General features: G+C 34.8%; 1 protein-coding gene across 1 annotated transcript; it reads left to right on the top strand.

Moving 5' to 3' along the window:
• The first annotated feature begins 914 nt into the window (after positions 1-914).
• Positions 915-13842, top strand: LOC144440908 (galactosylceramide sulfotransferase-like). The gene is made up of 3 exons (XM_078130363.1): positions 915-1052; positions 11300-11467; positions 11914-13842. The coding sequence occupies exons 2-3, from the start codon at positions 11322-11324 to the stop codon at positions 12926-12928; spliced, it is 1161 nt and encodes a 386-aa protein (XP_077986489.1). The 5' UTR covers positions 915-1052; positions 11300-11321; the 3' UTR covers positions 12929-13842.
• Positions 13843-14786: the final 944 nt, after the last annotated feature.

Here is a 14786-nt window from a genome sequence, read left to right as displayed (position 1 = left end):
TGTGAGAGCACAGCCTAGTGCAATTATATAACACGTTATTCTAGTCACCATCAGTGACTAAGAAATCTGTCACGTGATATTTTGCAAAAGCTAGTTACTTAATATGTGAGTGGTGTCCACCCCACCCCGCCCACAATGCCATTGACATGAACACCATAGAGAAATTACACAAGACAAGGCCGGGTTAATGTTATTTTTAATCATTTCAAGTTAGAGATGGATATGAAAAGCAATATATAGCAGACGGGTTCTATTCATGCATTTAATTTAGTAAAATTGTCTTATTTTATATATGACTGTGTAAGTTCAAAGGTCAACACGTTCAGTTAGAGTTCAACCTTTAGTACACTTTACTTGTATTCATTACTGTAAGAAGCTGCATAACGAGTGTGGGCTCACGCAACTAACAATAGGTTGGCTGTGCTAGCACCTCTGCAGACAGTATGGGCTGGACAAAAACGAAATGAAAAGACCGACGTTTAGGTATTTAAGTTATGCGCGCGCTGACCAGAAACAATTCTTATTTTGGCCTAAAATATAATGAGGCTTTAAAAAAAAAATTTGTATAGTTCCGATTAGACTCGATTTTAGAATAGGTGGGGAGGTAGATTTTTTATTTTATTTTTTAATATATATATATTTTTTCATGTATCTAGTTTAGGTAGTTATGCTTTCCGTTGTTTTCCACATGATCTCTGTGTTATTCTTCTCATCAGATGTACATCCATTACAGATTGGAAGAATAGTTTATATTGTCTTTTTAAAATGATGCAAGTTTCCGCATCCACTATTGCGAGCCTTCACAATTTTCGCGATTTCATTATTTTTTTCTCGAAAACGTAAAAGACAGTTCAGGGTTGGCGTGAAAAACTAGGTGGTGCCGGGTAACCGGAACCACTTGTTGAGCCTGCGGGCGCAATAGACATCACGGATAAGAGATTCCAATGATGTGTATTCCAATGACGTGATGCAGGAATATATGTGTATCTGCTGATCTCGAAACTTATGTTAACATAACTCCTTTTATTTCACTATTTCTGGATTGAAGACTGGTGAGTAAACTGAATACCTGTTATCGAAAAATGCTAGCGGGTTGAGACATTGGATTTGTACCGACTAATAACACAACAACGTTGGGCATGGTCAGCCATTTTGTGCCAAACATGAACGTATTTCTCAAGGAAAACGTGGTGGTGGTGGTGGTGGGGGATATGCCATCAATCATGAGGAAATGGAAAGTTTTGTCCCTAGACAGCATATAGGTTTGTTGTTAATGCCAATCCGGGCGCTACTGTTCGGAATATCTGAATACATGCTGACGTTTTCCTCGACATAAGCTGTAACTACGGTAAACCTTGCCTATTGTTTAAACAGAGAAAGACGACGTATTGTTACTTTTTTTCTTCGCACACAGCTGACAGACCAAGTAACTACACTCGAACCACTCTCTCATCTTATGTCCGACTCAACCTCTTTATGTACCGGGATCACCACTTGAACCTTTGGAAATTAGCTCAGACTACACACAGTTTGTGACATGATGATCCCATCAGAGATATGCAAATTAGGGCTAACAATGTGTCTTTTTGGTCAAAAAGCTATACTTCCAAACCTGCAGAGTAGATTGGGCTTAAATTTGGTGGGAACGTTCTTTGGGGTGTTTAGTATTCATGACATGATATCCTATCAGTGATATGCAAATTAGGGCTAACAATGTGTCTTTTTGGTCAAAAAGCTATACTTCCAAAACTGCAGAGTAGATTGGGCTTAAATTTGCTTGGAGCGTTCCTGGGGTGTTTAGATTAAGAATTGTTCATGGCATGACGATTCTATCATTGGTATATGCAAATTAGGTCTAAAAATGTGTCTTTTGGTCAAATATCTATAATTTCAAAACTTCTGAGAAGAATGGGATGAAATTTAATAGGGATGGCTATGATGATGTGTACATGAAGACGTATTCACAACATGATCATCCCATCAGCAATATACAAATTATGTCTCTCAAACTGATATCTTGAAAGCTACATGATGAATTGGGCTGAAATTTGGTGTGGGTGTTTCTGGAGGTATTAATTTGTAGTTATTGTTGAAAACATTTTGACAAAACTGGCCCAAGGAACCATGGCCACGCTCTTAGCAATAGTGAAGTGATGATGCATATTACAAAGATAACAACAGGTATGTGTAGGTTAGTGAATAAAGAATTTAAATAAAAAGGCATGTAAGTATGCCTAGCAACAGCCAAATGATGGTTTATATTGCAAAGATGACAAGTCTTCATAGAAGACATACTTCCCCCTCAAATGTTACGGAATGGAGACAGGATTTAAAGAAATTGGTAGCAACAAATAAATACAACAATTCAAAGTGTCTGTGATAATCAGAGAAGGCTGGAAGGGGTGCAGAGCATGACTGGTAAAAAACAACTGTGATGGCTCCTTACACTGTGAGCCTCCATTGTGTACGTACACTTTGATCGTGTGGAACGTTTACAATGGTGGCTAGCTGAGTGCTCACCAGCCATATTTTGGGGTATTTTCAAATCGCTATAACTTTCACAGGAATTCATCATTTTAGATAAGTTATAAAAGCAACTGATATTTCTTCATTTGTGCTACAAGAATCAATTTTTGAATTATTGGCAAACAGGCGAGCTTCTCACAACTTACTCAACTACTCCGTTGACACCCAATTTAAATCACAAAGGAGATATTTTCAATAGTGTAATAGTGACACAAGAATTAAGGTAAGGCACGTAAGTAGGTCGTATTTTTGAGTACAGTGTCGTGAGTTCAGCTAACCGCGCGCCTCAGCTTTATTCACTTAGTCTGGCTGACTAAAACGGTGAATGTTTACATACGTCTTCGTTCCAAAATACAAACACTCGACTTCGGCCTTTGCATTATCAAGTTATCTATTTCCACAAATTGTGCGAGTCTCTCAGTTTCGCATACTTTAACCCGACGTGGTTTTGCTGTTGTCTGGCGACATAACAAAATGTGCTCAGGCTACATAAATTTAGGTAACGTAACGTATGATGAGGTATTTTGGTTAATATAATGTATGTATTGCGAAATATTACCGTTTACGACCTCACTACAGTATTATTATTGAAGACAAATCTTTTACAAACAGGGCCAATGTCATCTATGCTACTAAACTAGCGAGAGGTAGATATAATATAATAAATTCGCGCTAGAATGGCGAGATTTGTATACATCAGTTTGATATTTTGAGTGACCGACATGAAAGGCATGTGAAAGGGAAAATATTCACCACATCGATCTGTAATATGAAAATCCTAAAATGTAAAGGAGTATCGAGTATTTTCTAAATATATTAAAGCTTAGACGTAAAATAGGCCCTGGAGGTCTCAATTTTCATGTGGCCACATCGGTCTTTATAGCTATCATCAGGCGGTAGGGAAGGTTTTTATGTTAAATTACATTCACGCCTTTTTGTCACACAAGACATGTTTATAGAAGTCAACACAGATGTGGTTTTATTCGAGACAAAATGTAACTTGAAGAAAGTCCGGTTAAATTACATTCACGTCATTTTCTCACACAAGACAAATGTATAGAGGTTAACACAGAGGTGGCTTTATTCGAGACAAAATGTAACTTAAAGAAAGCAAATCGACTACCGTGCTTTGTAGATCTTTGTAGTCTTGCCAAGAATTTTAAAATAAACAACAAACTGTCTTCATAACGAGTGAAAAGGACAAAATTTTAAGTATACGATGACGAAATGCTGACAGTTAGTGCTAACGATCACTGCACTCACCAATTTGCATAGCCTGCGGGCTCGCTCGTTCAACTGACAGCAAACGGAACCGGTGTGATGCAGTCACCAAACATACTCTTATCTTTGCAGTGAACATCCCAAACCACGTAATCCGGCTAGCAAACGATGGAACATCTAATTTCAAAACGTTGTATGTTAGAGGTGTTTTGGGGGACTAGCATGTATTCCTTTTAATTTTTAGTGGTCCAGAACTGAGTAGTATTATCTATTCTTGATTCTCGCCTTGGTACTAAATTAAATACACAGCAAAACTACCAGAATTACGATATTTTATAGGAACTAAACAAAAGCTGAAAAAATGGTAATGATGATACTCGCGCCTGCCCTCATGTTCAATCACTGCCGCTAATAAGTTGTCCATAGTCGACTAGTCCGTACAACGTGGGCAGTCCGGACGTATTTGATGGACACTGTCATGATATGATACTCATCATTAGTTGGATAAGTCTGTATGAGTTTCATACTTTCATAAAAAACTTCATTTCATTGGAAATACCATGTAATTTTATGCATTTATTTCTTACAATGTTAAAAACTATGTTTGACGTTGAAACGGTAACGCGGAATAAAGCTGAATGAAAAATACTAGGTATCAAAGCGTCCATGCGCGGTCGTCCGTGTATACATATGGTGACACTAAAAGGTATTCCCCATTTTCCCCCATTGTCCAATCTTCATGGATTATACATCAATGGAAAGCTTACTTTCCGTACTGCAACCTTACAGATAATATATATTTGAAAACAAAAATACGTCGAGAATAACACTGTCAAATGAGACAATTATTGTTTGATGATCAAGCAAAAAACAACAACAGAGGAACTTCAGCATATGGCAAGTGATATTGTGATTGCTCATATCTGATGAACGCTTGAATCTAACAAGCGGGAAATCGGCAAATGAATAGACCTATCCATCATTTGAGATGTTTAAGTCCAACATATGTCTCTAGAGCTATGAACATAGGCAGAAATGTACCATAGTAAAACCTTCGTCGAGCCAAGTTCGTAACTACCATATTATCTTATTAATATTCATAAGTTCGGAAAACCTCCAACTGTGAAGAGTTTGTACCCTCCCGTTTGTGAGTTGTGTGGAACTGATAAACTACGTGTCAAAGATGTTGTGGTGTTGACTGTTGTACGTCAATACGATCGGTCAGCAAGATCACAACTTCAACTCAATTTCATGACCATGGAAGTAATTCGGACCCACAATTGTGATTTTTGAAGTCCTAATAAAAGTCAGCTATTGAACACAGTTATTCAAATGCCTTTTAATGTTTCACAAAAGATGTAAACTTGACGGTCCTCACTCAGCACTCATCATTCCCAATCACATATGTACCACGTCCCCACCTTGAAAACACCAAAACACAACGAAAAGTAGTGACACTTTATACACATTATTTCACGTACATTGCAAAGATAACTGGAATTGAAAGACAAATGAATAAACATTAAGTAAAATGTATGCAAATGTGCCTAGCAACAAGACCACGCCCATAGCAACAGCAAAATGATCACATCGATTGAAAATATAATATCAGGAATTCATATACAAGTGAACACAAACATTCAAAAATGTATGCAAATATATCTAGCAACATGACCACACCCATAGCAACAGCCAAATCATCGCGTATATCGCAAAGATAGCAATATGGTTGGATAGGCAACGGGATAGTCATTCAGCAAATGAACACCTATTGTTAGCATGGACTAGCATATGGATAAACATTTTAAAAAAACTTTACAGTTGTGCTACAACGCCATTGGCGGTATTTTTTATTCTGGGTTCAAAAAAGATGGTCATTTTATGAACATCCGTTGCTATGGTAACCACAATAACCATAATATACTAATTAGTTTTCCAAAATTTTACATAAAACATGGAAAACAAAGAAAATTTAGTATAAAAATATCCTTGTTTTTGGCATGTAAAAGTTGATGCTATCTGTTTTAACATAACTTGCCTGAATTAGGAGACCTGTTTCCATGCAAATGTACAGTAGGCTTGAAAATGCTGTTTTGGCTAAATACATATACATCTGACAAATAACGTTATAAAAAATATAATAATATATTTTATTTGTGCATATTGACCACCATTTATTTGGTAGTTTGTTATGACGAGTTTAAAAAATGTGGTTATTTTATGAACATCAGTTGCCATGCTAACCGAAATAACCATATTTTGTGGATTTTTTGAAAATTAAACATAAAACATTTTTTTTAAAAAAACGTAAACTAAGGAAAACTTCCTTGCTGTTGGCATGTATGAGTTTGTGATATCTGTTGTAACAGAAATTGTCTAAAAAAGTCGTTTCCAAGGACACATTAAGTACACTTACAAATGCCATGATTTAGTAAAAATATATCTCTGAGTCGTCTGACATATACCACCAACAAACGAATGATTTTGGTATTCAAATACATCCATCCAAATAAAATATGCAACTAGTGATTTAAAGCGAGTGGTTGTGAAAAGTTGACATGTATGTCAGAAGATCTGTGCCGTATACATTACAAGGTCGAACCCGACTCGACTGCAGCCAAAGCTATAAAAGTTAGCAACTATTATAAAAAAAATATAGCATAAAACATAAATAAAGGTATACCATATCAAATTAAGATTAATAAAAGTAAGCCAAAATGTAAATATACAAGCCACATACCTTCATTCCAAGGATTTTATTTCAAAACTTAGTACAGCCTACAGGCTACATGCTACACGTACATGCGCATAGTCAGCTCGACATGATAGCCAATCCTCCAACCGTCCCAATATTCGTGTAGACAACATTTGATCGTGCAGTTTTTGCGGCAATCAGTCTGAATTCACTCATTGACAAGCAAGTACACCAGACACGGATGTAAATATTGCTGTGCAAACATGGTGACAAGTGTTGCATTGTGGGTAAAGAACAAAATAAACCCAACCTCAACAACTGCAGCACAGTACAGTACAGTGAGTACGTCACGCTCCCACTTCAAAAATCAAATTTGCACTGTAAGACATGCCTAGCCATAGTTCTCTTCAGCATGTAAAATAAACATGCTGAAGAGAACTATGGCTAGGCATGTCTTACAGTGTAGTTTTTTGAAAGATGACGAACTGCTTTGTGTCACTATGTAGATGGTAATGAACCCAATCAATAGAAAATGAAATAATTAAATAAGTGAGCACATAGTTTTCAACAGAGATTGTAATCCGAAAAACTTTCTGACGACTTTGTGAGGCTAGCTAGCCACTTCGCTATAACACTGTGAATGATCATAGACTGTACTGCAAGGAGACATGACACATCTAGATCAAAGTGGGACCTCATGTTCGATACTGACGTGGCCATGGAAAATCAGACTTCCGTATGTTTCTTAAAAGAAGCAAATCAAAGAGATGTAGCGACTTTGAAATCCATAGATTTTGAGGTACATACATGTACACATAAAAACGGACATTTCCGAGACTTAGTCACAGCCCATCCATGTAGAGTGGACTCACCCACATGTTATTACATTGCCCCATGTATTGTCTTATGGTGAAGCACTTTCTCATCTGATCTCAGTAAGTTCGCGAATACGAAAATATCAGATCATTTTCGATTACAATTCAATAATTGGAAATTAGAATGTTCCATTTTGTTCATTTCAGTGTCATTTAAAAAAGTAGTGTGGTGTAGGTCGACAACACGAGACAGGGTGTGTTTACATGTAAATGTGGCTCTGAATTCATATGCTATGAGGTTCGACCAGGGACGTATAAACATCGTCCTCATATTTGCTTTATTGTCATTATTATATAATATTAAACCCCTTCACTTCTAATAATAATAATAATAATAATAATAATAATAATAATAATAATAATAGTAATAATAATAATATTAGTAATAATAATATTAGTAATAAAAATTATATAGCAGCTAAAATCCTGACCAGCGCCGCTTAAATACAAAACAATCAAAAACTGTATAAAAGCAAAATTCGGAATCTAAAGGAAGGCAAGTTTAAAAAGATGAGTTTTCAGCATGCTTTTAAAAACATTAAAATTACTACATGGACGGATTTGGAGAGGGACAGCATTCCATAAAACTGGTGAAGCAACACTGAAAGCCCTGTCAACATTTTTTTGTCCTAGTTGTAACGGTACTAAGTTTAAAATGATCAATAGAATGTAGACTACGCCTTAGGACATAGAGACTGACCAACACACTAAGATATGGCGGACCAGAACCATGAAGACATTTAAAAGTGATGACTAAAATCTTATAAATAATATGTTCGCGTACAAGCAACCAATGTAATTCCTAGAAGTGGAGTGATATAACCATGCCACTTCGAATGGGCAATAATTCTGGCTGCAACATTTTGTACTTGTTGAATCTGATTTATAGAGTACTGAGGTATACCATGTAATAATATATTGCACGAATCAATGAGTAGAAACAAACAAATGAACTAGTTGTTGAATGGCAGACCTAGACAGATATTTATGAACAAGAGCATTACGGCGAATATGAAACACAGAAGAACGACAAATCTGACTAACATGTGGCTTCATAGTGAGACAAGAATCAAGGATGACTCCAAGACTCTTTGCCTGACACTAGGCAGAAATCAATGCATCACTAATATGAATAGTGTGTGTCATTGTAAGCAGGGTCATAATTTCCAGAAAAAAATAACAAATTCTGTTTTATCGTCATTAAGGCAAAGGAATTTAGAGGACATCCAAGCTCAGACTCACTATAAAACACATTTTACACAGAAAGTTGATAAAATATTGTACTTTTATATTATAGCCGCCATTTGACAAAAATTACGCAAAGTCTCAGAAAAATAACGACTGGGAAATGCACAAAAAAGGATTTTTGAGGTTGGCTATTATAATTCCTATAATTCCTATTCCTATAAAATAAGTTTTATAGCTTTAACCCTGGAACATTTTCATGATGAAAGAATTGAACTTGGGATCTGAAATAATTTATAGGAAATTCGAATTTTAATTTCCTAACAAATTTAATCAAAAACACCATCCATAATTGTCAACAGCATTCAATTTCTAGTAGACATACCATTGTCTGATATTTTAATTTAGTCTAGTCCTGCTTGCAGCTGGTGCACTCATTTCATATGCAAGCAGGACTAAATTTAGTCGAGTGTTCTACCCATAACTCAACGTGACATGGTAAAATACATCGTGTAAATCGGAAGAATTGTAGACTTACTAATCTCGGCAAAAATAAATATTTTGCTAATCGTAACTGAAAAGGTCATTTGAGCTGCTACATTCATTAACTAAAATAAACCATTATTAGGTAGCAGATATCACAAAATACTACTTTTTGTCGTTCGTTTTTGAAAATTCACAATGTTTCACTGTTAAAATGATTTTTAAAACAGCGAAATGACCTCATATTGCGAGTTCATGACAAATTAAAATGAAATCTGGACTACAATCTCATGACTACTTTTTTCCATATATAGTAATGCTCATTAGCGAAAGATCTTACCAGTTGAATCTACAAGTTTTACTGAAGTGAAAACATGACTGCCAAATTACCAATGATCAGCTATTTTGATGTGGCGATTTAACCACCAATATTGATCGTACGAAATCAAAACTCCATAAATGAACCACAAAGTACTTTCCCTTTCAAAATGAGGTAATTTTAGAATGATTATTATCGTTTTTATTGACAAGTGAGGATGTCAAAAGTTATCCCATACAGTGACAGCATACACTTTCAGGCTAGGCAACTTTGTCAGAGGATACGGAATACCTACTGGAATGTACCATTCTGTAGAAGAGGTGCAGACTTTGGATTTGAAGTCTGCAACCCTGTTTCGAAAAAACACCTCATTTGGGTCCACGATGCATAGAATTCAGGCTATAACAGATTACATTGCTTATCTGCCGTCAGTGGTGTCTTTTGAAAAGTGGCAATTTACTTCAGTCTCATGGACTTATTTCCAATATGACGTCGGCCACAATGCTCATTAACATATTTTTTTTTTAAAATTACAAAACAATCATCAAAAATAGAAAAGAACATGTGCTGACTTGAAATTAACAAATTTGAGTAAGCTACCCTCTGTGCACGACACATCAGATATCACAGCAATCTAATGATTAGTATTTGAGAAGATGAAAATATCATTTTTGAAAAAAAAAATTCCTCAAAAAATTAAAAATGGCACAAATCAACTTGGCATGAACACATCTGAATAGCCTCCCCTTAGGAACATGCACACCAAATATCAAATTAATAATAATCAAACCTCAAAATCAGTCACGTCCAATTGTCAATGTCTCAAATGAAACTTTAAGCCTGGCAATATGAGGTAGACTTTTGAATGTAGCCTCTATGTATTAACGTTTTTGAGTTTAATACGTGGTAAATTATGATTGTTCACTACAGATATGGCTGCCATTGAGTAAAATGTGATATGAGCACCAAAAATAATCTGTGTATATGTCTGTCTGTTTCTGCATTATGTATAGACATGGTCTAAAATACATTAGCCACACATAATTGCCACAAAGTGGTGATCTACCCTGTAGGTCAAGGTCAAGGTAAGAGGTTACTCCTACAAGACAGCTTGCATGTGTTTATATGGGTTAGACACTTGAATAGAGTCTATATATTGAAGGTTTTTAGTTCTGCAGTAATATAGTGATTAATTACTATAAATAGGACTGCCATTCAGTACAAATTACATGAGCACCAAAATGATAGTGTATACTTTTTTTCTTCAATATTACTTGTAAACATGAGAAATTGGCAATATGTAAACACTACAATGTGTCTGTGATTGGCAGTATTTGGTTGATTTTGAAATTTGCCCTGAAGGTCAAAGTTAAAGGTCAATGTCTCAAACGATAGCTTGCATTTGATATGGGTTAGACACTTGATTTGAGTCTCTAAGCATTACAATTTTTGAGTTATGCAGTAAATAATGAGTTCTAACTACAAATATTTTAATTCTTTTACTTATATATTACTTGGAAACATGATCTTAAAGAAATTGACAATATATAAATACTGCAATATGTCTGTGATGGGGAATGAAGTGTCTAGGTATTACATTTTTTTAGTTAGGCCAGGGAAACTAAAAAAATGTTTTGTCTGGTCTTATTCATGAAATATTGATATTTAACTCCAAATATGGCCGCCATTCGGTCACATTTGCATTTATCAAAAACGAAATTGACGTGCATATCTCCCATATGATATGTCACCTTTGTGTCAAATTTGAAGGAAATCGGATTTGTGAGTCTGGGAATTGAGTATGTATTGCGGACACATGCACGCACGCACGGACAGTGTCATTATAATAGTCCCCACTTTTGGGGGCTAAAAATCCAAAATAAATACCCAACCTCAGCCATATGACCATTTCACCATGTATAAATGCAAAGAGTTACATTTCAGTTATTCAAAACTACAAAAGCCTACAAATGACGTCCTTTCTCTTGTTTTCAGGTGCATGTCGACATAGACAGTCATGGTACTTGCAGTAAAACGGTATCTCTTTGGCTTGTCTTGTATTGCCGTTATCCTTTTCATGACATTAACATTAGTATTGTGGGAGAGACACCTGCCGACATACAATCCAAATAAAATATTACCAAGGTCACGCCCTATCATAAAGTAAGCATTGTGTACTAAAGTTGCAATAATTTCATAATATTGGTAACTAATCTTTATTCACAGGGGGACACAGGAGGCAAATAGTATGGTAATGCACACATTTCTAACCATTGATGTTTATGTTTATGTAGTATGCTCTTTGGAAATAATGTTCCTAAGCTGTCGCTATTCCATTCTCCATAAAAACTCAACCCCGTTTATATTTGATATCTTGAAAAGAACAATTTATCACGATATAAGGTTTTAAAAGGAATATGTGGCCTTCTACAGGAAATAAGTAAATTCTCATAATTTTACCCTATTTTACACCATATAAAAATGTTTGGTCGACAGCTTAAACTAGGGTCGGTCGGATTATCAGAAACACACTATTTTTTTATTATTTTGTCTCAGAAGAATTAACAAAGTATTCAAGCAGAAATCATCTATTTCACTCTTTCTTTCAGAACAATGACCCGAGCAGAACCATGTACTCCAGTGCAACGAATTGTGTTTGTAAAAACTCATAAGACAGGAAGTACAACAGCTGTGTCACTCATTGAGCGATATGGTTATAAGAGAAACTTATCGTTCGCTCTCCCAAGGTATAATCATGTTATGTCAAGTGCCGGCCTTTTCCAACGTTCAATGCTTAAACAATCTCCACCACCATTAAATGGCAGTAAACATTATGATATTCTTACCAATCATGTGAGATACAATCGCCCAGAAATGACAGTCGTCATACCAAATGCAACATACCTCACCATTTTACGACATCCTGTACACCAGTTTGAATCTTCCTTCGGTTATTTCGAATGGGACAAAGGAATGAAAAAGATATACAGGAAAGGTGACGCTTCTATCAATTCATTCATGGAAAATCCACAGAAGTACATTGATAACAAAATTAACTTTAGATGGCAAATCCACAACGGGCAATTGTTTGATCTGGGTATGAGTACTCAGGATACCACCAATGACAGTAAAGTTGATGCCAAAATTCAATCATTGGATAAAGAATTTGATTTTGTAATAATTGCTGAGTATTTTGACGAGTCTTTACTGGTGTTAAAGATGCAACTCTGCTGGAAATTGGATGACATTTTGTATATTTCTAACAACATAAGGAGTCCTATCCGACGTTCAAACATCAGTGAAGATACCTATAACAAAATTATAACCTGGAATAAATCAGATTTCAAATTATACAAACATTTCAATGCTACCTTGTGGAAGAAAATAAATGACTATGGTCCACATTTTGCAAGGGATTTGAGAGAACTGAAAGAGTTAAACAAAGAAATTATGAAAAGTTGTATAAATCCAAACAAAACATACAATAGGGATCATCGAGAGACGAGATATATGCTAAAACCTGATGCGCCAAAAAATTGCACAGATCTATGGCAAGGAGATGTTGGATTTGTGAAACTTTTAAAGGCTAAGCAGAATAAACAATTAAAGAAGTCACCTATTTAATTATGAAAGAGAAACTAAAACGGTCCATGACCAATTGCGGTCAAACTCACGTCGCTCCTGGTTATACTTAAGGGAAAAGAATGAAGAGAATCGTGAAATGATTGTATGATTTACGGAATTATATGACTAAATGCTACAGTGACACCTTTTTCAGGCTTTTGCAGTGCACCATGGTGGTAAACATTAGAGCAATGTCAACATGTTACAAATTATACAATGATTTTAATTATTGCGAGGGACATATCTCCAAATGATACCAAGAGAAAAAACAAGAAATCGTGTACAACATCAAGAAATCTTGGCACCTGAGGATGCTCTCAGAAACATAAAATAATCTATTTATGAGGTTGCCAGCCTAGCCATAGGCTATTCACTTCATTCATATAGTCCTAACGCTTATATTCTATATTTTTATTGGGATTGTCTCATGGGAAAGTGATCAACATTGTAATCATAGGAATAATTGAGAATTGTAAAATTTCTCACATCTTCGTCTTTTAATAGTTAATAGTTCACTTTATATTTTAAAAATTGCATGTACAGTAGTTAATAATGACAAAAGTTCAAATCATAGTCATAACAAAATTCGAGAACATATTTTCTTGACCATTTTCGAGCCCCTGTGATAAAAGTTTGTAAATATAAAAAAGTACTGTATAATGTTAATATAGAAAGTACTAATTTTCCCACATGCAGTATATATCTAACTAAACCGGTTCCCCATACATTGGGGCATATATCACTATTCTAAACCAGATTTAAACTGAATGCCCCCCGTAAGGGCAGAACCATAGAGTTTTGGTCATACACACATTGTTGGAATGCAAAATTCTAAATTATAGGTGTTATACATGATGTATCACTTAATTGGAAAAATAAGTACATGAAATTTGAAGCTTGCATAGTTAACATATTGCCTAATTATTACAATATCATTGATTATGCAAATTATCTACATAGATTATAAGTTACAACATCGTTTTAAACGACACGTGCACTTCTTTACCATTATTAATACGTGTACTGCATTATCTGAAATTTAAAGTTTGCATTCAAAAGATTTTGTCTCATTAACTCTCGAAATGATTATTGATAGAAATTACACATCACTATCAAAAACTACATAAACAAGTACATCCCACACACAAGATTTGTCATGCTTGATATATGTACCTAATTACCGAAAATCATTAATTATGTTAATTAGTTATTAACATTGATAGATATGTGCAGATATGTGTGCTTTGTCATTGTTGATGTATGTGTTAAATAATATGGAATTTGAAGCATGCATTCTAAACATATAGCTTAATTGCTGAATATCATTAATTATTTAAATTACTCCTTAAAAATAAAAACTATACCAACAAACTTCAAAGGACAGGTGTGCATTATTAGAGTTGATATATGTACCGAATTATGAAATTTCAACCTTGCATTCTTAAGATAGTCTAATTACTGAGTCATTGATTATGCAAATTATTAATTAAAACTGTAAGCTACATCAACAAACTTTATAGGACATATGCACTTTGTTATGGTTAATTTATGTACTAAATTATATTGAAATTGAAGAATGCATACTTAATATATAGCCTAATTACCGAAATTTATTAATTATGCAAATAAATAATTGCTGTTCATTTAATGTTTACCAAAATGTAACCGGTTCTTGCCAGTAGCATGTGGAAGAAGTACAGCAAGTTTCATTAGATTCAATTCTTTAGTATTTGAGATATTGTGTCCACAGACAGACAAGTACGTATGTACACGTACGTACGTACATACATACATACATACATACATACATACATACATATGTATATACATACATACTTACATACGTACGCACGCACAT

The sequence above is a fragment of the Glandiceps talaboti genome, chromosome 1, assembly GCF_964340395.1.
Source record: "Glandiceps talaboti chromosome 1, keGlaTala1.1, whole genome shotgun sequence".
Taxonomy (NCBI): Eukaryota; Metazoa; Hemichordata; class Enteropneusta; family Spengelidae; genus Glandiceps; species Glandiceps talaboti.
Note: the sequence above shows the minus strand (reverse complement) of the source record. Positions and strands in the feature narration are given on the sequence as shown.